Here is a 27033-nt window from a genome sequence, read left to right on the forward strand (position 1 = left end):
TCAATGTACATGCTGTCTGGTATGTAGCATATAGCTACAGGGTTATGTTATGTGTGTATACAGATGGGGAATAGAAAGTCTTGCAACCAATAGATATGACTTCCTGTTGGATTTCATTTGACTGCAGATTATCAGTTTGTATCATCTCTCCTGCTACTGAACTACACTGAGTACACCAAACATCAGGAACACCTTCCTAATATTAAGATGCACCCCCCCCCTTTGTCCTCAGAACAGCCTCAATACGTCAGGACATGGTCTCTACAAGGTGTTGAAAGCGTTCCACAGGGATGCTGGCCCATGTTGACTCCAATGCTTCCCACAGTTGTGTCAAGTCAGCTGGATGTCCTTTGGGTGGTGGACCATTCTCGATACACACAGGAAACTGTTGAGCGTGAAAAACTCAGCAGCTTTGCAGTTCTTGACACAAACCAGTACACCTGGCACCTACCACCATACCCCGTTCAAAGGCACTTAAATATTTTGTCTTCCCCATTCACCCTCTGAATGGCACACATACACAATCCATGTCACAATTCTCTCAAGGTTTAAACATCCTTCTTTCACCTGTCTCCTCCCCTTCATCTACACTGATTGAAGTGGATTTAACAAGTGACACCAATAAGGGATCATAGCTTTCACCTGGATTCACCTGGTCAGTCTATGTGATGGAAAGAGCAGGTGTTCTTAATGTTTTGTATACTCAGTGTGTTTTCTGTTGCAGAGTATCGTCTGTGTTTTATTCCACTATGTCATATCTATTGAACTGTGCTTCTCGTGTTTATTAAAGTCTGTGTTAAATCACAGATCCTTTACCCATCACATATTGAAGCAGAAGCTCTGTGGCTAATTACATTGACATTTGAGTCATTTAGCAGAGGCTCTTATCGGTGCACCTTACAGTTAGGGCATTCATCTCAAGGTACCTATGTGAGCGGCAGGGTAGCCTTAGAGCGTTGGACTAGTAACCGGAAGGTTGCAAGTTCAAACCCCCGAGCTGATAAGGTACAAATCTGTTGTTCTGCCCCTGAACAGGCAGTTAACCCACTGTTCCTAGGCCATCATTGAAAATAAGAATTTGTTCTTAACTGACTTGCCTGGTTAAATAAAGGTAACATAAACATGGCAGATAATTCCCTTGTTTAGTTATTCACATCATTACAGGACAGTTCTTTCTCTATTTCTGTCTTAATGTTGGAGCTTGTTTGTTATTGCGTGTTATACTTTTGAGAAATTAATTTTAAATTGCTTTTAAATGAATATACTTCGTTCTCAATCATTTATGAATGTGTACTGCAGATTATTTTGAACAGGTGATAACCGAGTATTAATAACATTATCAGTAATGTATCTCCTTAAAGCTTTACCTTTGTGCTGGTTGATAATGAATGTCCAAAAGCATCTACATAATCTATAGCATAATCTACAGTTGTTTAGGATTAGAGCGAGCCCAGTGAGGTTTCAGATTATATCACTCCTCTGGCAGGGAGAACTATAGAATAGAGTGATAGAGAGATTCATGTTTCATATTCTACTGACATCCTCTGGTGAGGAATAGGCACTACAGACAGCGCTTACTCTGAGAAAGGGGCGGACTTGCACCTAAATACAATAATTTCTAATCTAGCCACTGTTACTAAGCACGCCCTGACCAATTATACAATGGATTTCGTGTGTATATTAGTCATAAAATGTCTCAGCTCTCTATGAATTCAGTTGCTGGTTGCTGCAGAGTGAGTAAACAATGGTTGCTGTTTGCTTTCAGAGTGAGTAAAACATGGTTGCTGGTTGCTGGTTGCTGCAGAGTGAGTAAAACATGGTTGCTGGTTGCTGCAGAGTGAGTAAAACATGGTAGCTGCAGAGTGAGTAAAACATGGTTGCTGGTTGCTGCAGAGTGAGTAAAACATGGTTGCTGGTTGCTGCAGAGTGAGTAAAACATGGTTGCTGGTTGCTGCAGAGTGAGTAAAACATGGTAGCTACAGAGTGAGTAAAACATGGTTGCTGGTTGCTGCAGAGTCAGTAAAACATGGTTGCTGGTTGCTGCAGAGTGAGTAAAACATGGTTGCTGGTTGCTACAGAGTGAGTAAAACATGGTTGCTGGTTGCTACATAGTGAGTAAACGATGGTTGCTGGTTGCTGCAGAGTGAGTAAAACATGGTTGCTGGTTGCTACAGAGTGAGTAAAACATGGTTGCTGGTTGCTGCAGAGTGAGTAAAACATGGTTGCTGGTTGCTGCAGAGTGAGTAAAACATGGTTGCTGGTTGCTACAGAGTGAGTAAAACATGGTTGCTGGTTGCTACATAGTGAGTAAACGATGGTTGCTGGTTGCTGCAGAGTGAGTAAAACATGGTTGCTGGTTGCTACAGAGTGAGTAAAACATGGTTGCTGGTTGCTGCAGAGTGAGTAAAACATGGTTGCTGGTTGCTGCAGAGTGAGTAAAACATGGTTGCTGGTTGCTGCAGAGTGAGTAAAACAGGATTGCTGGTTGTCTCACGTATAGAGCTAAATTGTACTGTTGCAAAGTCCTTAAAGTGTCTTGGTCAATATCAACCTCACTCTTGTCTTTAGGTCATTACAATCTTGGAAGCGTACGTTTGTGTGGTTTCATTGTGGGACGTTCTCATCAAGGAAAGACATTTATACGTTCCTGTCTCTCTCTCTCTACCTGTGTCAGTATGTTCCCCTCTCTCTCTCTCTCTCTCTCTCTCTCTCTCTCTCTCTCTACTGGTGTCAGTATGTTCTCTCTCTCTCTCTCTCTCTCTCTCTCTCTCTCTCTCTCTACTGGTGTCAGTATGTTCCCCTGTCTCTCTCTATTGGTGTCAGTATGTTCCTCTGTCTCTCTCTCTCTCTCTCTCTCTATTGGTGTCAGTATGTTCCTCTGTCTCTCTCTCTACTGGTGTCAGTATGTTCCCCTGTCTCTCTCTATTGGTGTCAGTATGTTCCTCTGTCTCTCTCTCTGTCTCTCTCTCTCTCTCTCTCTCTCTCTCTATTGGTGTCAGTATGTCCCCCCCTCTCTCTCTCTCTCTCTCTCTCTCTCTCTCTCTCTATTGGTGTCAGTATGTTCCCCTGTCCCTCTCTCTGTGTTGGTGTCAGTATGTTCCCCTGTCCCTCTCTCTGTGTTGATGTCAGTATGTGTCCCTGTCCTTCTCTCTGTGTTGGTGTCAGTTGTGTCCCTGTCCCTCTCTCTCTGTTGGTGTCAGTATGTTCCATTGTCCCTCTCTCTGTGTTGGTGTCAGTTGTGTCCCTGTCCCTCTCTCTCTGTTGGTGTCAGTATGTTCCCCTGTCCCTCTCTCTGTGTTGGTGTCAGTTATGTCCCTGTCTCTTTGTGTTGGTGTCAGTTGTGTCCTTGTCCCTCTCTGTGTTGGTGTCAGTTGTGTCCTTGTCCCTCTCTCTGTGTTCGTGTCAGTTGCGTCCCTGTCCCTCTGTGTTGGTGTCAGTATGTTCCCCTGTCCCTCTTGCTGTGTTGGTGTCAGTTGTGTCCCTGTCCCTCTCTCTGTGTTCGTGTCAGTTGTGTCCCTGTCCCTCTGTGTTGGTGTCAGTATGTTCCCCTGTCCCTCTCTCTGTGTTGGTGTCAGTTGTGTCCCTGTCCTTCTCTCTGTGTTCGTGTCAGTTGCGTCCCTGTCCCTCTCTGTGTTGGTGTCAGTTGTGTCCTTGTCCCTCTCTGTGTTGGTGTCAGTATGTTCCCCTGTCCCTCTCTCTGTGTTGGTGTCAGTATGTTCCCCTGTCCCTCTCTCTGTGTTGGTGTCAGTATGTTCCCCTGTCCCTCTCTCTGTGTTGGTGTCAGTATGTTCCCCTGTCCCTCTCTCTGTGTTGGTGTCAGTATGTTCCCCTGTCCCTCTCTCTGTGTTGGTGTCAGTATGTTCCCCTGTCCTTCTCTCTGTATTGGTGTCAGTTGTGTCCCTGTCCCTCTCTCTGTGTTCGTGTCAGTTGCGTCCCTGTCCCTCTGTGTTGGTGTCAGTATGTTCCCCTGTCCCTCTCTCTGTGTTGGTGTCAGTTGTGTCCCTGGGGTTTATTTTGAGGTCTTTTCACAGCTGTTCTATATGTGGGCCAGACCCCCCCCCCCTCTCTCTCTCTCGCTCTTTTCCTCCTTCTCATTTCTCCTTGTCTTTCTCATATACCCAGGACCTTCTAGTAAGACCTTCCAGGACCTTCCGGTAAGAATCATTTCAATATCTCGTATGCGTTTTGGGTGGGATGTAGACAGAACTATTTTCATGGGTGTTTGTTTCTTGTCTTCCTGTGGCATTGTGGGGTATGTTTGAAAGTATTTTGGATAAGCTATTTGTATTTTTTGGAATGGGTAACAGCTTCGTCATATTTGTGAAGTAGTGTACAGTTTGTGTTGCGGTGGACCACTTGTTCTTTGACATTTTTCCGTGAACTTGTCAAGTACAATATAGGCCTACTGTTGTATCAAATTAGTGTTCGGTTCCAAAAGTCATTGGTGGAATGGATTAGGCAGGCTGCTTGGAGGGCGATGTCCAATCACACTGCTCTATCTGAAAGATTCATTAGAAATACATACACATGCAAAAGTGTCCCATTTTTAGACAGGAAGCTGTGGAATATAGTATTACAATAAAAATACATGTGTTACTTCTTCTGGGTAAAATGCAACTGCAACTCTGTTGTGTACTCACTGTTCTGGGTATTTCAAGTGCTGGTATTAGTTTCATCAATCCATATACTACTACAATTTACACCAACTAAAGTGAGGTTTTGAAATAAATAAATAACATGACCATATTAAGAAGTTCCTAAAATAGCATGTGTGCCCAGAACAGGTGGCAAGTGCTCTGACAACTCAGCTCTGCCTGTGAAAGCACTGAGCAGCGGGAAGTGGAGAATGAGTAGAGGCTTTGCACCCAGGCAGCAGACTAATTATATGCACATAAACAGGCCACAGTCAAGCTCTACCACCAGACTTCAGTTGATATATTATAAGTTGTGAATCTGATTGACTATGTCATTTAGGGTCATTAAATAGATACAAATCAAGAGAAAACTGTTTTAATAATATTGGAAATGATGTTAAAGCTATTCTGTTGAAGTTTGGATTGACCTTGGCTTGAATGTTTTCCCCTTATACAGTAGTATAATAGTAGAAGTATATTAGTATACACTGAGTAAACAAAACATTAGGAACACCTGCTCTTTCCATGACATAGACTGACCAGGTGAATCCAGGTGAAAGCTATGATCCCGTATTGGTGTCCCTTGTTAAATCCACTTCAATCAGTGTAGACGAAGGGGAGGAGACAGGTGAAAGAAGGATGTTTAAACCTTGAGACAATTGAGACATGGATTGTGTACGTGTGTCATTCAGAGGGTGAATGGGGAAGACAAAATATTTAAGTGCCTTTGAACAGGGGTGTGGTAGTAGGTGCCAGGCGCACGGATTTGAGTGTGTCAAGAGCTGCAACGCTGCTGGATTTTTCACGCGCAACACCTCACTTTCGACACCTTATAGAGTCCATGCCCAACTATTTAAGGCTGTTCTGAGGGCAAAAGGAGAGTGCAACTCAATATTAGGAAGGTGTTCCTAATGTTTTGTACACTCAGCGTATTTGATTGCTTTCATTACCCGAGCATGAGGAACCAATCGGAGGATTTGCATTGTGAGTTTGTGTAATAGCGCATAGTCTCTAGGTCTTGTCTCATTAATGACCATCCTTCATGGGAACATTGAACTAGAATATAACCACATTCGTTTTAGTCATTCTAATTATATGCTGTATCATTCTCTCTCTCGTTGCTAGTCTATCAGAATGGAGACTTGTCAGGTGAGTGGCCAGGGGGAGCCAGCCCAGGGTCAGGGTCAGGTGGACTTGACAGAGGACCTGAGCAAGCAGCTAGAGGACATCATCAGTACCTACCAGGAGGCCAGTGAGGAGCCCACGGAGCAGGAGGAGGTGGAAGAGGAGGCGCTGAAGGAGCAGGTCACTAAGAAGAGCTCTGCCAAGGACCAGAAACTAGAGAAGAAGATGCTGAAAAGCCTTGGTGGGTTATTTTCTTCTTCTTCTTTGGTTCTATTCAGCATCAACAGTTCTAGTGTTACAGTGTATCAATAGTTCTAGTGTTACAGTGTATCAATAGTTCTAGTGTTACAGTGTATCAATAGTTCTAGTGTTACAGTGTATCAATAGTTCTAGTGTTACAGTGTATCAATAGTTCTAGTGTTACAGTGTATCAATAGTTCTAGTGTTACAGTGTATCAATAGTTTTTGTGTTATTAACTGTACTATAACACGATCTCTGTTCAGGTAAAGAGGCCATGCTATTGATGCAGAGTTTGAACAAGCTCGGCACTCCAGAGCAGAAACTGGAGGCCATCATCAAGAAACATGCTGAGCTGGTGAGCGGGGCATGCTGATCCATGAGGCAGTGTTGATCCATGCTTCAGAGTTAGTACTGATGGAAAAAGTACCCAATTGTCATACTTGAGTAAAAGTAAAGATATCTTAATAGAAAATGACTCAAGTAAAAGTGAAAGTTACCTAGTAAAATACTACTTGAGTAAAAGTCTAAAAGTATTTGTTTTAAATATACTTAAGTAGCAAAAGTAAATGTAATTGCTAAAATATACTTGCGTATCAAAAGTAAAAGTATAAATAATTTCAAGTTCCTTGTATTAAGCAAACCAGACGGCATCATTTTCTTGTTGTTTTTTAATCTTGGAGCACCGATCCCTTTAGCGGGATCATTTTCATCAACATCCGGTGAATTGCAGAGCGCCAAATTCAAATTAAATAACTAAAAATATTTAATTTTCATGAAATCACAAGTGCAATGTACCAAAACACAGCTTAGCTTGTTGTTAATCCACCTGGCGTGTCAGATTTTAAAAAAAGCTTTACGGTGAAAGCAAACCATGTGATTATGTGAGGACAGCTCTCAGCAGACAAAACATTACAAACAGCTAGCAGCAAAGTAGATTGGTCATGAAAGTCAGAAAAGCAATACAAATAATCGCTTACCTTTGATGATCTTCATATGTTTGCACTCACGAGACTCCCAGTCACACAATACATGTTTATTTTGTTCCATAAAGATTCTCTTTATATCCAAAAAGCCTGAAACTATGTCTAAAGACTGTTCACACCTGTGTGAAGGGGTGTGGCAGTTCGGGAGAGAGAGAGAGAGAGAGAGAGAGAGAGAGAGAGATATGATCCTTCCCACAGGGCACGTCATGACAGCGGAGAGAAATGTTTGTCATTTTTAGTGTGATATCTGAGTGAGACTGACTAATAAAATCAATCCAGGCCCCCCGGGTGGTAATTCAACCGGGATTACCAAATTAAGATAGCTTGCCGCTAGACTAACGTACTAATCTAAAAAATGTTAGCTGACATGGGCTAATTGAGTGACTATCAGTGACTGACATAACAAGAGAGAACTGCTGATGCACAACAACATTTCGAAATTGCACCTTGTGTATTCTACTATTATATTTCGCATCATTAAACAGAGACCCCGACTGATTCCAAATAAATATAACATTTCATCCGAGGGTTTTCAAAAGGTGGGCCATCTCTGGTCTAGACGTACAGTGGATTCAGAAAGTATTCAGACCACTTTACTTTTTCCACATTTTGTTACGTTACAGACTTATTGTAAAATGGATTAAATAGTTTTTCCCCCTCATCAATCTACACACAATACATCATAATGACAAAGTGAAAACAGGTTTTTAGAAATGTTTGCATAAAAATAAACGAAATATCACATTTACATGAGTATTCAGTCCCTTTACTCAGTACTTTGTTGAAACACCTTTGGCAGCAATTACAGCCTCGAGTCTTCTTGGGTATGAAGCTACAAGCTCAGCACACTTGTATTTGTGGAGTTTCTTCCATTCTTCTCCGTAGATCCTCTAAAGCTCTGTCAGGTTGGATGGGGAGCGTCACTGTACAGCTATTTATTTTAATTTTATATTTTTAAATAAAAAATGTGTACCCCTTTTTCACAGCTATTTTCACGTCTCTCCAGAGATGTTAGATTGGATTCATGTCCAGGCTCTGTCTGGGCCACTCAAGGACATTCAGAGACTTGTCCTGAAGTCACTCCTGCGTTGTCTTGGCTGTGTGCTTAGGGTTGTTGTCCCGTTGGAAGCTGAACCTTCGCCCCCAGTCTGGGGTCCTGAGCGCTCTGGAGCAGGTTTTCATCAAGGATCTCTTTGCTCCATTCATCCTTCCCTCAATCCTGACTAGTCTCCCAGTCCCTGCCTCTGAAAAACATCCCCACAGCATGATGCTGCTACCACCATGCTTCACTGTAGGGATGGTGCCAGGTTTCCTCAAGACATGACGCTTGGCACTCAAGCCGAAGAGTTCAATCTTGGTTTCATCAGACCAGAGAATCTTGTTTCTCATGGTCTGAGAGTCCTTTAGGTACCTTTTGGCAAACTCCAAGCAGGCTATTGTGTGCATTTTACTGAGGAGTGGCTTCCATCTGGCCACTCTACCCTAAATGCCTGATTGGTGGTGTGCTGCAGAGATGGTTGTCCTTCTGGAAGGTTCTCCCATCTCCACAGAGGAACTCTAGAGCTCTGACAGAGTGACGGTCAGGCTTTTCGTCACCTCACTGACCAAGGCCCTTCTCCCCAGATTGCTCAGTTTGGCCGGGTGGCCAGCTCTAAGAAGAGTCTTGGTGGTTCCAAACTTCTTCAATATAAAAATGATGGAGGCCACTGTGTTTTTGGGGACCTTTAATGCTGCAGAAATGTTTTGATACCCTTCCCCAGATCTGTGCCTTGACACAATCCTGACTCGGAGCTCTACGGACAACACATGCAATTTCAACTGTGGGATATTTTATAGACAGATGTGTGCCTTTCCAAATCATCTTTCCAAATCATGTCCAATCAATTGAATTTACCAAAGGTGGATTCTAATCAAGTTGCAGAAACATCTCAAGGATGATCAATGGAAACAGGATGCACCTGAGCTCAATTTAGTTTTTTTTTTAGCAAAGGGTCTGAATACTGATGTAAGAAAGGTATTTCTCTTTTTTATTTGCAAAAAAATCATTTTTTTTCTCGCTTTGTCATTATGGGGAATTGTGTAGATTAATGAGAAAAAAAAGGCTGTAATGTAACAAAATGTGGAAAAAGTTAAGGGGTCTGAATACTTTCTGAATGCACTTTATACTACATTTGTAGTTTTGTTTGTGAAGAGGAAAAATTATGTATGTGTGTGGGTTTGTGTTTCTGTGTCTTTATTTGTGTGTGTGTGTGTGTGTGTGTGTGTGTGTGTGTGTGTGTGTGTGTGTGTGTAGCTGGATGAGCACCGGGGTGACCAGAAGCAGCTGAAGTTTCTGCAGAAGAAGCTTCTCCAGGTGATGAAAGAGAAGGACCAGCTCCAGAGTGAACACAGTAGGGCTGTTCTGGCCCGCAGCAAGTTGGAGTCCCTGTGTAGGGAGCTGCAGAGACACAACAAGACCCTCAAGGTGAGCCTCTCATTGTAGCATGATTTACACTACATGACACTACACTACAAAAGTATGTGGACACCTGCCTGTCAAACATCTCATTCCAAAATCATGGGTATTAATATGGAGTTGGTCCCCCTTTTGCTGCTTTAACAGCCTCCACTCTTCTGGGAAGGCTTTCCACTAGATGTTGGAACTGTCACGACTTCCGCCGAAGTCGGCTCCTCTCCTTGTTCGTTCGGCGGTCGACGTCACCGGCTTTCTAGCCATCGCCGCTCCATTTTTATCCATTTGTTTTGTCTTGTTTTGCACACCTGGTTTACATTCCCTAATCACACTGCATGTATTTATTCCTCTGCCACCCCCCCCCCATGTCTTTGTGTGAAATTGTTTGTGTGTTAAGTGTTTTGTAACGCGCCAGGTTGGCGTTCGTTATTTCCGTGTATTTTCACGAAGCTTGTTTGAATTGTTAAACATTTACGATTTGTGACTGTTTTTGCGCGCTTTACACTTTGCCTTGTTGGCTGGAGGTTTTTGAAGCAGCTGCGCCGGTCTGTAATCTTTCTCCTGTCGAAATAAAGTGTGCGCCTGTTCACAATTCTCTGCTCTCCTGCACCTGACTTCACCACAAGTACGCACACGCCTGACAGGAACATTGCTGCTGGGACTTGATGAGTGAGGTTGGGCACTGATGTTGGGCGATTAGGCCTGGCTCGCAGTTCCAATTTATCCCAAATTTCTCAGATAAGGTTGAGGTTAGGGCTCTGTGCAGGCCAGTCAAGTTCTTCCACACCGATCTCGACAAACCATTTCTGTATGGATCTCGCTTTGTGCACGGGGGCATTGTTATGCTGAAACAGGAAAGCGCCTTCTTTGACATTCTAGCACAGAATCGTCTAGAATGTCATTGTATGCTGTAGTGTTAAGATTCCCCTTCACTGGAACTAAGGGGCCTACCCCAAACCATGAAAAACAGCCACAGACCATTATTCTCCTGGCATCTGCCAAGCCAAGATTCGTCCGTCGGACTGCCAGATTGTGAAGCGTGATTCATCAATCTAGAGAACCCGTTTCCACTGCTCCAGAGTCCAATAGTGGCGAGCTTAACACCACTCCAGCCGATGCTTGGCATTGCGCATGTTAATCTTAGGCTTGTGTGCGGCTGCTCGGCAATGGAAACCCATTTCATGAAGCTCCTGACAAACAGTTCTTGTGTTGATGTTGCTTCCAGAGGCAGTTTGGAATACGGTCGGGAGTGTTGCAATCGAGGACAGACGATTTTTATGTGATACGTGCTTCAGTACTCGGCGGTCCCGTTCTGTGAGCTTGTGTGGCCTACCAATTCGCGGCTGAGCCGTTGTTGCTCCTACACGTTTCCACGTCACAATAACAGGACTTACAGTTGACTGGGACAGCTCTAGCAGGGCATACATTTGACTGACTGACTTGATGGAAAGGTGGAATCCTATGACAGTGCTACGTTGAAAGTCACTGAGCTCTTCAGTAAGGCCATTCTACTTCCAATGTTTGTCTATGGAGATTGCATGGCTGTGTGCTTGATTTTATACACCTGTCAACAACAGGTGTGGCTGAAATAGCCAAATCCACTCATTTGAACGGGTGTCCACATACTTTTGTATATATAGTGTGCCTCAGTACCCATAACACTGTGTAACATGTCCAAGGTGAGGCTCTCCTCTCACTGACTAGTACCGCCAACCAGAATTGTATCAAATACTACTTTGAAATACCTGAACTGCTATTGATTTACTTTTTTACTTTTTTTTTGCCTTTTAAAATGGAACCAATGGATTAGCATTGAATGTTCAAACATCAAGCTAAATCAAAGTGTATCTCAAATACTTTTACATATTTATTTGATCCGGGTCTGATGCAACAACCAGTGGCCCTCACTAAGTTAAAATGATATGGCAGGTGTATGGTTAGTATGTAAATACACTGTCTGTGTATTCACTCCTTACATGAGTTTGTCTGGGAGTCCAACTGGCATACTTTTCCCTATGTAATGCACTACTTTTGACCAGAGTCTGGTCAAAAGTAGTGCAATACATAGGGAATAAGGTGCCATTGGGGACAAACCCTAATGGTGCATCATCCTGTATTCTGTGATTGTTCAGGAGGAGACCCTCCAGAGGTGTAGGGAGGACGACCTGAAGAGGAAGGACATCACCACTCACTTCCAGAGCACACTGACGGACATCCAGGTCCAGATCGAGGAGCACAGTACCCGCAACACCAAGCTGTGTCAGGAGAACAGTGACCTGGCAGAGAAACTCAAGAGCCTCATCTCCCAGTACGACGCAAGAGAGGCGGTACGGAGCCCTGTTACAAACGTTCTGGATATTGTAGTGCAGTTTAAACTGAATGTGTTTACTTACAGTACCAGTAAGATGTTTGCACACAGCTACTCATTCAATTTTATACATAGTAGAATAATAGTGAAGACATCAAAACTATGAAATAACACATATGGAATCATGTAGGAACCAAAAAAGTGTTAAACAAATCCAAATATATTTAATATTTGAGATTCTTCAAAGTAGCCATCCTTTGCCTTGAAAACAGCTTTGCACACTCTTAGCATTCTCTCAACCAGCTTCATGAGGAATGCATTTCAACCGTCTTGAATGAGTTCCCACATATGCTGAGCACTTGTTGGCTGCTTTTCCTTCATTCTGTGGTCCAACTCATCCCAAACCATCTCAATTGGGTTGAGGTCGCATGATTGTGGAGGCCAGATCATCTGATGCAGCGCTCCATCACTCTCCTTGGTCAAATAGCCCCTACACAGCCTGGAGGTGGGTTTTGGGTCATTGTCCTGTTGAAAAACAAATGATAGTCCCACTAAGTGCAAACCAGATGGAATGGCATATCGTTGCAGCATGCTGTGGTAGCCATTCTGGTTAAGTGTGCCTTGAATTCTAAATAAATCACTGACAGTGTCACCAGCAAAGCACCCCCACACATCACACCGCCCCCTCCATGCTTCACGGTGGGAAACACACATCCAGAGATCATCTGTTCACCTACTCTGCATCTCACAAAGACACGGCGGTTGGAACCAAAAATCTCAAATTTGGACTCATCAGACCAAAGGACAGATTTCCACCTGTCCAATGTCCATTGCTTGTGTTTCTTGGCCCAAGCAAGTCTATTATTCTTATTGGTGTCCTTTAGTAGTGGTTTCTTTGCAGCAATTCAACCACGAAGGCCTGATTCAAGCAGGCTTCTCTGAACAGTTGATGTTGAGATGTGTCTGGTACTTGAACTCTGAATCATTTATTTGGGCTGCAATCAGAGGTGCAGTTAACTCTAATGAACTTATCCTCTGCAGCAGAGGTAACTCTGGGTCTTCCTTTCCTGTAGCGGTCCTCATCATAGCGCTTGATGATTTTTGCGACTGCACTTGAAGAAACTTTCAAAGTTCTTTAAATTGTCTGCATTGACTGACCTTCATGTCTTCAAGTAATGATGGACTGTCGTTTCTCTTTGCTTTTACCAAATAGGGCTATCTTCTGTATATCACCCCTACCTTGTCACATCACAACTGATTGGCTCAATGCATTAGGAAGGAAACAAATTCCACAAATTAACTTAAAAAGGCACACCTGTTAATTGAAATGCATTCCAGGTGACTACCTCATGAAGCTGGTTGAGAGAATGCCAAGAGTGTGCAAAGCTGTCATCAAGGCAAATGGTGGCTACTTTGAAGAATGCCATATTATTCTACAATGTAGAACAATTGTTAAAAAAAACACACAAAAAAACAACCTTGAATGAGTAAGTGTGTCCAAACTTTTGACTGGTACTGTCTATTAACACGCAATCACACATGTATTTTAAATAGGGTTTTTCATGACAATGATAATCTCAAAGATGCTTTAAAATAAAACAAATGTTACAATGTTAGTATTAAATTGTACACAACTTTTGTGTATTTTTCTAACATCCATCACACACACTTCACATCACACACACTTCACATCACACACATTTCACACACTTATAATCAATCCAATACTCAACTGAGATAGAAACCCATCATGATTGAACACAACAGGCCCATGCAACAATAGGGGTCACTGTGTGACAATATAAGCTTGCTCCTCCTTGAGTCAAGGGCATGCTCAGTGGTTCATTTGTCTCATTTCTCATTATTGTTAGTGTCTGATGAGCTTTGCTCGGGTTATGGGATGTCAAAGTTCACATTTCAAGCAAAAATATTACCACTAGGAATACACCAATGATACAAACCAGCCATTGCCACTCTTTACCTGTGGAAACGCTGTGTAAAACGTGTAGTGTTTGTCTCAGTGAAAGTGACCCAATCTACCTCTTGTTACCTCACAGAACCTGGAAAAGGTGTTTAAACATAGAGACCTGCAGCAGAAGCTGTTGGAAACTAAACTTGAACAGGCAAACATGATCATTGCAGAAGGAGAGGAGAAGCACAAGCGAGAGAAAGACCACGTAAGTTAGCATCTTGCAGCACTTGACTGACTTAATAGATTTTACACAATTTAAAAATATTTTATTTTCAGGTCATATTGACTCTGAGAAGAGTTTCATCACATATAGTGTATTCATATGCTGTATATTATTGAAGATCAGTGCATGGAATAAGCTACACACATGAAAAAACATAATGGAAAAATGTTATTCAGTGACAAGGCAAAGAATTCACAACTGATATATTTTCATTTTACATTTTTTGAAGTTGATAAATAAGGCTGCACGGTCGCAGGTGAAGGTGCAGATTCTGAAAGAACAAGAGGAAGGGATGCAGGCCCAGGTAAATGGAGACTCTTTTATCTCTGTCAGTCTTCCCTCTCTCTCTCTCCCCTCTTTCTCTCTCTGTCTGTCTCCCCTACCCTCTCTCTCTCTTTTACATACTGCTGCACACACTTAACTTTCTCATTTCTCCCTCCAGATTTCCATGTACTCCGAAAAGTTTGATGAAATCCAGGGGACTGTGTCAAAGAGCAATGGAGTGTACGCCAGCTTCAGACAGGACATGGAGAAGGTAGCCAAAGTCTTACTCTCAGTATATCTCCTATAGTGATGACCTTATGTATAATCTTATGACACCAATGGTGTTGCCATGGCATTGTTGAATACTAATATCTGATTGGCTCTAAGGGCATTCTAGAGCTTGCATTATTGAAGAGACAATGTCCGAGAAGCTGGTGTTTGGAGGATATTGGCATGGGTGTTGTTAGAGCAAACCGTGCCAATATATCTTCCAAACACCGGCTTTGGGGGCATTATCACTTTCATACAACGGGTTACCAACATATTCAAATAATAATTGACATATTTTCATTAAAAACGTTATTTTTATGAATTTATTCATACTATTTCATCCAAAAGATATAGTCCCGACTCACAAATGTAGGGTTGTTACCAAAGTCGGCTGGTCGTTCGTTCTATTGGTACGGTTGCCAGAGACACGACCCAGTCGTTCAGTCTTTTTGTTCTGTATCTATGGACGGGACCCAGTCGTTGGTTCTAAATGTTACATTGCCATACTGGCTGGCAACGTTCTCTTCCCTTGCTTGCTAGCTACTTACAGTCACGTAAAAAAGTACAGCCAGAAAAAAAAGCTAAGTAGCTGCATTTGCATTTGTTTAAACTGTTTTCTAGTGACATTTATTTGGGTACATCCACAACAATGAGATAATGAAGCGTGATTTCGGCTGGCATAGAAAATCTGCACACTTGTCTTGTTCAGGGGAGCTAGCCAACAACACAGCTAACACAATCACTTCGAACTGAAGCTGGAAAGACTGCAAACGAGCTGCACTTGGTTTTGTTTAACCTTTTTTCAATTAACATTTCTTTGTATATATCCATAAATGATGCCAGCTGATTCATGATTTTGACTGGCTGAGAAATGCTGCCTGCCTGTCTGTCTCGTCCCGACACGTTCATTACTATGGGACAGCTGGAGATCAAATTTGAATATTGAAACAATGTTGCAAAAGTCGGAGAGACAGACAGGAAGGTTTATACAAATTTCCGCTGTTGAAAACTAAATGTTAGTCTAAATGAAATGTGAGATAATGTCTAGATGCTTTTTATAGCGGAGATGAAGTTTATAATTTCCCTGGCTGGGCTGATGAGACAGTGGATTGTAAATAGATATTTTAACGTCATAGATTTAGCCGGTGGTAACTTGTGGAATAGACACCGGCTGGAATGTGTTTTCTTCATTAAAAAAATATCCAATTGGTAGTTACAGTCTTGTCCCATCGCTGCAACTCCACTACGGACTCGGGAGAGGCAAAGGTCGAGAGCCACGAGAGCCTCCGCTAACATGACCCTGCCAAGCCGCATTGCTTCTTGACACACTGCTCGCTAAACTCGGAAGCCAGCCTGCACCAATGTGTTGGAGGAAACACCGTACAACTGTTGTTGACCGAAGTCAGCATGCATGCACCAGGCTCACCAAAAAGGAGTCACTAGAGCGCAATGGGACAAGGACATTCTGGCAGGCCAAACCCTCCCCTAAGCCGGATGACGCTGGGCCAATTGTGCGCTGCCTCATGGGTCTCCCGGTTACAGCCGGCTGCGACACAGCCTGGGATCGAATCTGGGTCTGTATATGTCAGATCCAGAGGCTGGAAAGCAGTTTTAACCATACAGCATTCAGGATTAGAACCATGGGTATAATACCCATTATAAACTGAGTGGTTTGAGCCATGAATGCTGATTGACTGATAGCGTGGTATATCAGACAGTATACCACGGGTATGACAAAGCATTTATTTTTACTTCCTAAATAGGTTGGTAACCAGTTGATAATAGCAATAAGACACCTCATGGCTTTGTGGTATATGGTCAATATACCCCCCCGTGCCTTATAAAGCACGGTAGATGCACTGTAGGTGGCTATAGTTCATTCTTACATGTTCTTTGTTTGAGCTTTGAGCTGCTTTTGAAAGCAAAAGTCGAATTGAAAACATTATTGGCATTGTCGAATTCGATATTCATAATAGCAAGCTAGGACAGATGGTTTGGTTAGCTAAACTAGCAAGTCTGTTTGTTCGGTAACCAAGGCAGTTGACAGTTACTGTCGTATCTAGTAAACTTGTGAGCTATTTCAGTTGATGTTTAACAGATTTCTACCTGCAAATGAACACATTTCTAGCGGCAAATGTGTTCAATTATAGCCATTGTATAACAGGGATAATCAACTCTGGGCTCTATGCGTTCTCTGGAAAATAATGCAACTCCGTGGAAGGTTGGTTGAACTCTGCAAGCGTGTCGTGGAACACACCTTCCACGTCGTTCATTATTTTCCGTAGAGCGCATAGCCCCTTGTTGATTATCCCTTACTTTTCAATTGAACTGTCTTTTTTTTGTTGTCTTGTAGATGTCCAAGAAGATGAGGAAGCTGGAGAAGGAGTCTATCCAATGGAAAAGCCGTTTCGAGGGCTGCAACAAAGCTCTTATCGACATGCTCACAGATGTAAGATACCATACATGTTTCATCCATTACCCAGTGTGCTTTTATGTTCCCCCTCTATCAAAGACATTTTAATTTTTTAACTTTATTTAACCAGGCAAGTCAGTTAAGAACAAATTCTTATTTTCAATGACAGCCTAGGAACAGTGGGTTAACTGCCTGTTCAGGGGCAGCACGACAGATTTTGTACCTTGTCAGCTCAGGGATTTGAACTTGCAACCTTTTGGTTACTAGTCCAACGCTCTAACCACTAGGCTACACTGCCGCCCCAATGAAAGACAAACAAGCAACAAAGACTTAAATATGACTGTAGATCTTCTTTGACTCATGGTGGAGATAATGTTTGCGTACCAAATGGCACCCTATTCCCTCGTGCAGTGCACTACTCTTGACCATAGCCCTATTGGCTATAGACACCACATAGGGAATAGAAGGACATTTGGGATGATGGCTGTGATTTATCTTGATGAATCTCACCCTGTATCTTTTTTACCCCATTCAGAAAACCTTGAAGGAGAAGGAGTTTGAGCTGTTCACCTTGAAGACTCAGAAGCTGGAGAAACTGTGCCGGGCACTGCAGGAGGAGAGGAACAGTCTCTCTCATAAGCTCCAGGAAGCCAATCCAGAGGCTGCCACCAGTGTAGTGGAGACAAAAGAGAAGGAGAATCCAGGGGTACCTGCTACTGAAAAGCCCAGTGAGACACCCTCTGAAAAACCCAGGGCTACTGAACCCCCTGCTCCTGAAACCCCTGCTCCTATAGAGACCCCTGCAGTCGTAACCCCTGTTCTTATAGAGACCCCCGCAGTCGTAACTCCTGCTACTGAAAATCCCGCTCCTGCAACCCCCCTGACCAGAGAGCTGGCTGACCTGAAGGCCCAGAAGGCCCGTCTACAGGAGATTCAAATGTCCTTCACCCTTTCCAACGTCGTGCCGCCTGAATTCTTTGACAACGAGGAAGAGGAGGAGACCACCACAGAGCCACATGGACACACTGAGGCCCCAGAGGCCAGTAACGAGGCAACCAAGGCCCCAGAGAAGAATCACACAGAGGGGTGTAACGGAGAAAAGACGACAGAGGAGACGATCAGCCCATCAGCCCATTCTGCCGCAGCAGCTGAAGAAGACGAAGCCCAGGAGCAGAGAGATAGGGATATGGAGTCAGTTGACTAGATTAGGGTCGGTGTAGTTACAGTAAATACAATCAGAGATGGAGACCATGTGATCATAACTTGTTTGAATGGAATTTTTAACAATAAACAATAAAAACGTGTTCTTGTCCATTCATAAATCATTTATATTCACTTGTGTGCTGATACTAAATTAAAGCCCAGTCTTTCAGGCACTGGTGATGCAGCTTCTAGCCTACATAGATTAAATGATGCAGCTTCTAGCCTACATAGATTAAATGATTAGTATTGTACGTGATTACCAGATATGTTTACAAACAATAAAATACATTGATTATTATTCTGTGAACAAGAAAAAGGAAGCTGAGGAACTATGGACGAGAAACTACCAGTAAGACATCTAGCATAGCTACCTTTCCTAATGAGAACCATTAACTTTGAATGTAAAGACCTGTGTGAGATCAACTATATTAGAGCCAATGCATTTAGTAATAATCAACTTTATCTCATTCATCACATTATATTAACCTTTGAACAGCACACACAGATGTTACACAGATTATCTACTGTTATTGCTCTCTATCTCTCTCTACATGTAAGGAAATGCAGAATGTTTGTTGTTGAGGACTTTATACAGCTGGGAGTACGCTGATATACAGTACCAGTCAGAAGTTTGGACACACCTACTCATTCAAGTGTTTTTCTTTATTTTTTAAACATTTTCTACATTGTAGAATAATAGTGAAGACATCAAAACTATGAAACAACATGGAATCATGTAGTAATAACCAAAAAAGTGTTAAACAAATAAAAAATATATTTGAGATTTGAGATTCTTCAAAGTAGCCACCCTTTGCCTTGATGACAGCTTTGCACACTCTTGGCATTCTCTCAACCAGCTTCACCTGGAATGTTTTTCCAACAGTCTTGAAGGAGTTCCCACATATGCTGAGCACTTGTTGGCTGCTTTTCCTTCATTCTGCGGTCCAACTCATCCCAAATCATCTCAATTGGGTTGACGTCGGGGGATTGTGGAGGCCAAGTCATCTGACGCAGCACTCCATCAATCTCCTTGGTCAAATAGCCCTTACACAGCCTGGAGGTGTGTTGGGTCATTGTCCTGTTGAAAAACAAATGATAGTCCCACTAAGTGCAAACCAGATGGGATGGCATATCGTTGCAGCATGCTGTGGTAGCCATTCTGGTTAAGTGTGCCTTGAATTCTAAATAAATCACCATCACACCTCCTTTTCCAAGTTCCACAGTGGGAACCACACATGCGGAGATCATCCATTCACCTACTTTGCCTCTCACAAAGACATAACGGTTGGAACCAAACATCTCACATTTGGACTCATCAGACCAAAGGACAGATTTCCACCAGTCTAATGTCCATTGCTCGTGTTTCTTGGCCCAAGCAAGTATCTTCTTCTTATTGGTTTATTTTCAGCAATTCGACCATGAAGGCCTGATTCACGCAGTCTCCTGTTAACAGTTGATGTTGAGATGTGTCTGTTACTTGAACTCTGTGAAGCATTTATTTGGGCTGCAATTTCTGAGGCTGGTAACTCTAATGACCTTATCCTCTGCAGCAGAGGTAACTCTGGATCTTCCTTTCCTGTGGCGGTCCTCATGAGAGCCAGTTTCATCATAACGTTCAAAGTTCTTGAAATTTTCCGTATTGACTGACCTTCATGTCTTAAAGTAATGATGGACTGTCATTTCTCTTTGCTTATTTGAGCTTTTCTTGCCATAACATGAACTTGGTCTGTTACCAAATAGGACTATCTTCTCTATACCACCCCTACCTTGTCACAACACAAATGATTGGCTCAAATGCTTTAAGAAGGAAAGAAATTCCACAAATTAACTTTTAAGAAGGCACACTTGTTAATTGAAATGCATTCCAGATGATTACCTCATGAAACTGGTTGAGAGAATGCCAAGACTGTGCAAAACTGACATCAAGGCAAATGGTGGCTACTTTGAAGAATCTCAAATATAAAATCAGTTTTGATTTGTTCAACACTTTTTTGGTTCCTACATGATTCCACATGTGTTATTTCATAGTTTTGATGTCTTCACTATTATTATACAATGTAGAAAATAGTAAAAGTAAAGAAAAACCCTTGAATGAGTAGGTGTGTGCAAAACCTGCTGTTTAGATCATACTAACAGCCCTATAAAGAAACCTGCAGTACATACTGACAGTCCTATAGACAGACCTGCAGTACATACTGACAGTCCTATAGACAGACCTGCAGTACATACTGACATCCCTATAGACAGACCTGCTGTAGAGAAACTGACAGCCCTATAGACAGACCTGCAGTACATACTGACAGCCCTATAGACAGACCTGCAGTACATACTGACAGCCCTATAGACAGACCTGCAGTACATACTGACAGCCCTATAGACAGACCTGCAGTACATACTGACAGTCCTATAGACAGACCTGCAGTACATACTGACAGCCCTATAGACAGACCTGCAGTACATACTGACAGCCCTATAGACAGACCTGCAGTACATACTGACAGTCCTATAGACAGACCTGCAGTACATACTGACAGCCCTATAGACAGACCTGCACTACATACTGACAGTCCTATAGACAGACCTGCAGTACATACTGACAGCCCTATAGACAGACCTGCAGTACATACTGACAGCCCTATAGATAGACCTGCAGTACATACTGACAGCCCTATAGACAGACCTGCAGTACATACTGACAGCCCTATAGACAGACCTGCAGTACATACTGACAGCCCTATAGACAGACCTGCAGTACATACTGACAGCCCTATAGACAGACCTGCAGTACATACTGACAGTCCTATAGACAGACCTGCAGTACATACTGACAGCCCTATAGACAGACCTGCAGTACATACTGACAGTCCTATAGACAGACCTGCAGTACATACTGACAGCCCTATAGACAGACCTGCAGTACATACTGACAGCCCTATAGACAGACCTGCAGTACATACTGACAGTCCTATAGACAGACCTGCAGTACATACTGACAGTCCTATAGACAGACCTGCAGTACATACTGACAGCCCTATAGACAGACCTGCAGTACATACTGACAGTCCTATAGACAGACCTGCAGTACAAACTGACCGTCCTATAGACAGACCTGCAGTACATACTGACAGTCCTATAGACAGACCTGCTGTACATACTGACAGCCCTATAGACAGACCTGCAGTACATACTGACAGTCCTATAGACAGACCTGCTGTACATACTGACAGCCCTATAGACAGACCTGCAGTACATACTGACAGCCCTATAGACAGACCTGCAGTACATACTGACAGTCCTATAGACAGACCTGCAGTACATACTGACAGTCCTATAGACAGACCTGCAGTACATACTGACAGCCCTATAGACAGACCTGCAGTACATACTGACAGTCCTATAGACAGACCTGCAGTACAAACTGACCGTCCTATAGACAGACCTGCAGTACATACTGACAGTCCTATAGACAGACCTGCAGTACAAACTGACCGTCCTATAGACAGACCTGCAGTACATACTGACAGTCCTATAGACAGACCTGCTGTACATACTGACAGCCCTATAGACAGACCTGCAGTAGAGGACATTTGGACAGTCCTATAGACAGATCTGCAGTACATAATGACAGCCCTATAGACAGAAGTGCAGTAGAGGACATATGGACAGTCCTATAGACAGACCTGCAGTACATACTCCCGGGTGGAGCAGCGGTCTAAGGCACTGCATCTCTGCATCTCAGTGGTAGAGGTGTCACTACAGACCCTGGTTTGATTCCAGGCTCTATCACAACCGGCTGTGATTGGGAGTCCCATAGGGTGGCGCACAATTGGCCCAGCGTCGTTAGGGTTTGGCCGTGGTAGGCCATCACTGTAAATAAAAATGTGTTCTTAACTGACTTGTCTAGATTTTTAAAAGTATGCTGTTGGGGTACTGTATATTATTCTGTTTTAATCTTACTCCTGAATCGATAAGATAAATATAATAGTTTTTCTTCCGTGTATTTTTAACAAAGATGATAGTTACATTGAAGTGCAAAGTGTAGGGATAAGCCTACAGATGAAATCAGTATTCAGTACAAACAAGGTGGTATAGCAAGGAGATTAGAATGCCATGAACCAAGAGGATGTGAGTTCAAATACCAGGTTAGAACATGTGGAATAATCATTACTTTATGAATAAACATACACAATGTAGTCAAAGTTGGTCATATTTGTAAATTGAAAACACTATGTTAAAAGCACTGTGTGTGTTGCCCAAAGACAAAGAGATGTGATTGGATCAGTGGTTCACCATTCAGGGTCTTGTTGTCCTTGGCAACAGTAACAAGGAGTGATGTGTAATGAAACTAGGGCGTATGTGTCCTGGGTCAGTACTTTTTGGGTGGGGAGAATATTGTTTTGCGACAATCAGGTGACGTCCCCGAGAACGTTCAAGGGGCCTTTAGGGGACCATGAGACAACATCCCAAGAATGTCCTAAAAACTTAATTGGGGACATCCCCAGGAACAACCGGGAACCAGACAAAACCTCCAGCCATACCATGACACAATGTCCTGACGACTGATTAATAAGGCGTCCCAAGGACATTGAAGCCAGATCACTGCTTTTTAAAATTCTTCCCCTCGAATAAGGGACTGATTTAGACCTGAGACACCAGGAGGGCGCAATTCATTATCGAGGTAGAACAGCAGTACTTGTAGAGTAAGATTTGAATACCCCTGGACCATGGTCTCCAGTGCCAGAGAAGAACAGCAGCTGTTAGGAGACTACAGTACCTAGCTAAACTAATCTCAGAAGCGAGAACCAAATCTCACATGGTCTAACAGTCTTTTACAGCGCCTTCAGAAAGTATTTACACCCATTGACTTTTTTCACATTTTGTTGTGTTACAACCTGCATTTAAAATGGATCAAATGTAGATGTTTTTGTCACGGGCCTACACAATACCTCATAATGTCAAAGTGGAATTATGTTTTTTGAATTTTCTACCAATGAATAAACCATGAAAAGTTTAAATGTCTTGAGTCACAGATTCAACCACTAACACCAAGGAGTTTTTCCAATGGCTCACAAAGAAGGGTGCCTATTGGTGGATGGTTTAAAAAACAAAAAAAGCTGACATTGAATATCCCTTGGAGCATGGTCAAGTTATTAATAACACTTTCACTACAAGATACAGGTGTCCTTCCTAACTCAGTTGCCAGAGAGGAAAGAAACCATTCAGGGATTTCACCATGAGGCCAAAGGGGACTTTAAAATAGTTTCAGAGTTTAATGGCTGTGATAGGGCATAATTGAGGATGGATCAAAAACATTGTAGTTGCTCCACAACACTAACCTAATTGACAGTGAATAGAAGGAAGCCTGTACAGAATAAAAAATATTACAAAAAATGCATCCTGTTTGCAACAAGGTACTAAAGTAATACTGCAAAAAAATGTCGCAAAGCAATGATTTTTTTGTCCTGAATACAAAATGTGATGTTTGGGGCAAATTCAATACAACACATTACGTGTCGCGGCCATCGTCGGAAGGAGACCAAGGTGCAGCGTGGTGAGCGTACATTTTACTTTTATTAAAATGACGCCAACAAAAACAAGAAATGAAAAACAACCGTGAAGCTTACAGGGCTATAGTTCCACAAGGAGACCAAGGTGCAGCATGGTGAGAGTACATTTTACTTTTATTAAAATGTTGCCAACAAAACAAGAAATGAAAAACAACCGTGAAGCTTACAGGGCTATAGTTACACTAACAAAGATAACTACCCACCCTGAAATGAGGGGAAAAAGGGCTACTTAAGTATGATTCCCAATCAGAGACAATGATAGACAGCTGTCCCTGATTGAGAACCATACCCGGCCAAAACATAGAAATTGTAACGGTTTTCTTCTGGTGAAAGAGAGGCGGACCAAAATGCAGCGTGGTTAGTTTTGTACATCTTTAATAAAGATGAAAATACAACAATCTACAAAACAAGCAACGTGAAAAAACCGAAACAGTCCTATCTGGTGCCACAAAGACAGGAACAATCACCCACAAAACCCATCACAAAACAGGCTACCTAAATATCACACCCTTACCTAACCAAACATATAAATAAAACGGCTCTCTAAGGTCAGGGTGTGACATTACGGAGTACCACTCTCCATATTTTCAAGCATAGTGGTGGCTGCATTATGTTATGGGTATGCTTGTAATCGATAAGTACTGGGGAGTTTTTTAGGATAAAAGTTCAACGGAATGGAGCTAGGCACAGGCAAAACCTTGTTCAGTGTGCTTTCCACCAGACACTGGGAGATTAATTCACCTTTCAGCAGGACAATAACCTAAAACACAAGGCCAAATCTACACTGGAGTTGCTTACCGAGAAGACAGTAAATGTTCCTGAGTGACCGAGTAACAGTTTTGACTTAAATCTGCTTGAAAATCTATGGCAAGACTTGAAAAGGGCTGTCTAGCAATGATCAACAACCAACTTAACAGATTTGAAGAAAAAGGCTCTAACACACAAAAATGGTGGAATAAGTAAAAGGGTATGAATCGTTTCTGAAGGCACTGAATAAGACACTATCAAGACCCATTACAAAGCAAACATGTTCTGTAGTAGCTGATCAGTCCAGAGATAAATTATATGATATTCCCTCATTTCTTATCAGATACCCTTGTTAATGATTTTTCTTTGTATTGCTTACAGATTTTTAACTTATGCATTTGAATAAATAATTTTAATGTCACAGCTTTGCTTTGACTTATTTCTAGGTAGTTCTTTAGTATCTTTTTTTTAGTCTAGTGATCATTATGTATAAAATACTAATAAAACATTGTATTATGAAGAGCAGTATACCTGGGCATGTTATATTGACACGCTATTCTTTACGATATATTCAAGACAGCTGTGTATCTTAGAGAATGTGAATTCAGTGAATCTGAAATATGTCAAAGCACACAACTTTCAAAATGAGTCCTCAGATCTTTTATTGCCTTTAATGTAAAGAAGATCTAGAAGTTATAAAACTTAGACTTTAATAACAGTTGTGACCATTAAAGCCAGATGTAGTAAAAGGGCAACTCTGCTGAAGAGCAGTGACCCATGTATGGTCTGTCATGCAAAATGAAGAGTCCTGTTTATTACATCCAGATGGGTAACACATAGCTTCATATGAGGACAAGGTCTCCTTTGAACGTCCATGTTATCTACAGGGGCTGTCTCAAATGTCACACTATTCCCTATAGCCTAGCGCACTAGTTTTGACTAGGCACCTTATTACCTATTTAATGTGGGAATAGGGTGTCATTTGTAAACATGCGGGGTTTGTCCTTGTCGAATAAAGAAATGTAATATCGTCCTGGTATTATTGTTCCTTGTTTTGTTTCGGTACCATGACAACGCAGTGTGTAGGAAAGACAAAAAGGAAATGAACTTCAAGGGGATTTTATGGGGGCATTTATTTGTATTCAATCTCACATTCTGTACAAATCCTCAAAACAGTTATGCATTGACTTGTGGTTGTCTTATTCTTATGTCCCGTGCCCCGGTGCTCAAGGCCAAGTTAGGAAAATAAACAAGCTGTCAGTATCTCTCTTGAAATGTTGCACAACTGGACAGACGAGATAGATTTTTATTTTTTAAATATATTTTTTTATTGAACCTTTATTTAACTAGCCAAGTCAGTTAAGAACAAATTGTTATTTACAGTAATGGCCTACCAAAAGACAAAAGGCCTCCTGCGTGGAAGGGGGATTCAAAAATAACAAATAACAAAAAAATGTGTCAATATTACCTATTGAAACAGCCTTTGAATGCTTCGAATGGACTCTTGTGAGTTATATTGTCATGCTTTATATATTGAATTAAAGAAAGTTGTGACATTTAGTCAGTTCTTCTATAAAATGATTTGATGAAATAAACAGGTCTGAGGGGATATTGTAGTCTGCATTATTTTTAGACTCTGAATATGTTTACTTTCATTTGATGTTCAACTCATTATTGTATAATTTCTGTCACATATATTGTAAAATGTTCATGTTACATATTGCATGTTATATAGGCTAAATGCAATATGTTGCATATATATGTTGCATAGTGTACAGTGTATGGGCAGAGCACCAAGAAAAGGCCTCTCCCTTGAAGTCAACTACAGGCAGAAAATACTTCAGACTGTCAACCTATACAGATGTAGGATCTTAATTTGAGCCAGTTTGCTACAGCAGGAAAATAATAATGTAGCAACAGGACATTAGGATTATTATGTGGATTGTAATTAATGTACATTTATCTTGGGGAAAATCAAGTCTGAAATTTCAGTGTAAATTACAACCTGCAGAATCTTAAAAAAAATCTCAAATACACTACGAGTTTTACATTTCTTGCACTGCAGAAAAGTTCTGCAACAGGGTGATCAAGTTAAGATCATACATCTGTACACATCAAGTTCAATTTACATTAGCCTACTGAGCCCACAGTTCTGCTTAGGTAATGAAGCCCCTTTCTTGAGTGTCTTCTCCTTCTCTTTGAGGGACTTTGAACAAGTCTCTAGACTAGCCCCACCTCTACTTCTACATATGTAGGATATTCATTTGAGCCAGTTTGCTACAGCAGGAAAATGATCCTGAAGAAAAAGGAAATGTGAATTATTATAATTAAATGTGGTTGTTTTCTTACGGGATGTTAATATTTTGTTAGGGCAAATCAAGTCTGACATTTCAAAGTTGAAATTACAAACTTTAAAAGCATTTTTAAACATTGAATATACTACAAGTTTGCATTTCCTGCTGTGCAGGACAATTATCAGTAGCAACAGAGTGATCAAATTAAGATTCTACATCTGTAGTAAGGTACAATTACGCATGGAGTCAACCTAACCAAATGATTGACTTGAACAAAAGAAGTGCCTTGTCAAATTACTTGACCCTCTCTTTAAAAGGATGATGAGCCCTCCTCGCC

The 27033-nt window shown here is 41.9% G+C and overlaps 1 protein-coding gene across 1 annotated transcript; it reads left to right on the plus strand.

Moving 5' to 3' along the window:
* The first annotated feature begins 4047 nt into the window (after window positions 1–4047).
* On the plus strand, window positions 4048–18189 carry txlnbb (taxilin beta b). The gene is made up of 10 exons (XM_029675942.2): window positions 4048–4154; window positions 5760–6000; window positions 6264–6355; window positions 9277–9447; window positions 11568–11762; window positions 13801–13920; window positions 14168–14242; window positions 14381–14473; window positions 16826–16921; window positions 17421–18189. Exons 2-10 carry the CDS (start codon window positions 5769–5771, stop codon window positions 18087–18089), a joined length of 1743 nt encoding a protein of 580 aa, XP_029531802.2. The 5' UTR covers window positions 4048–4154; window positions 5760–5768; the 3' UTR covers window positions 18090–18189.
* The last annotated feature ends 8844 nt before the right edge of the window (window positions 18190–27033 follow it).

The sequence above is a fragment of the Oncorhynchus nerka genome, linkage group LG12 (genome assembly GCF_034236695.1).
Source record: "Oncorhynchus nerka isolate Pitt River linkage group LG12, Oner_Uvic_2.0, whole genome shotgun sequence".
Classification (NCBI taxonomy): domain Eukaryota; kingdom Metazoa; phylum Chordata; class Actinopteri; order Salmoniformes; family Salmonidae; genus Oncorhynchus; species Oncorhynchus nerka.

Excerpts from the sequence above, each read along its gene's own strand:
- txlnbb (XM_029675942.2), top strand. The coding sequence starts at position 5,769 with ATGGAGACTTGTCAGGTGAGTGGCCAGGGGGAGCCAGCCCAGGGTCAG. Across the intron at positions 11,763-13,800 it reads AGTACGACGCAAGAGAGGCG|AACCTGGAAAAGGTGTTTAA; the intron begins GTACGGAGCCCT and ends GTTACCTCACAG. Across the intron at positions 16,922-17,420 it reads TTATCGACATGCTCACAGAT|AAAACCTTGAAGGAGAAGGA; the intron begins GTAAGATACCAT and ends TACCCCATTCAG.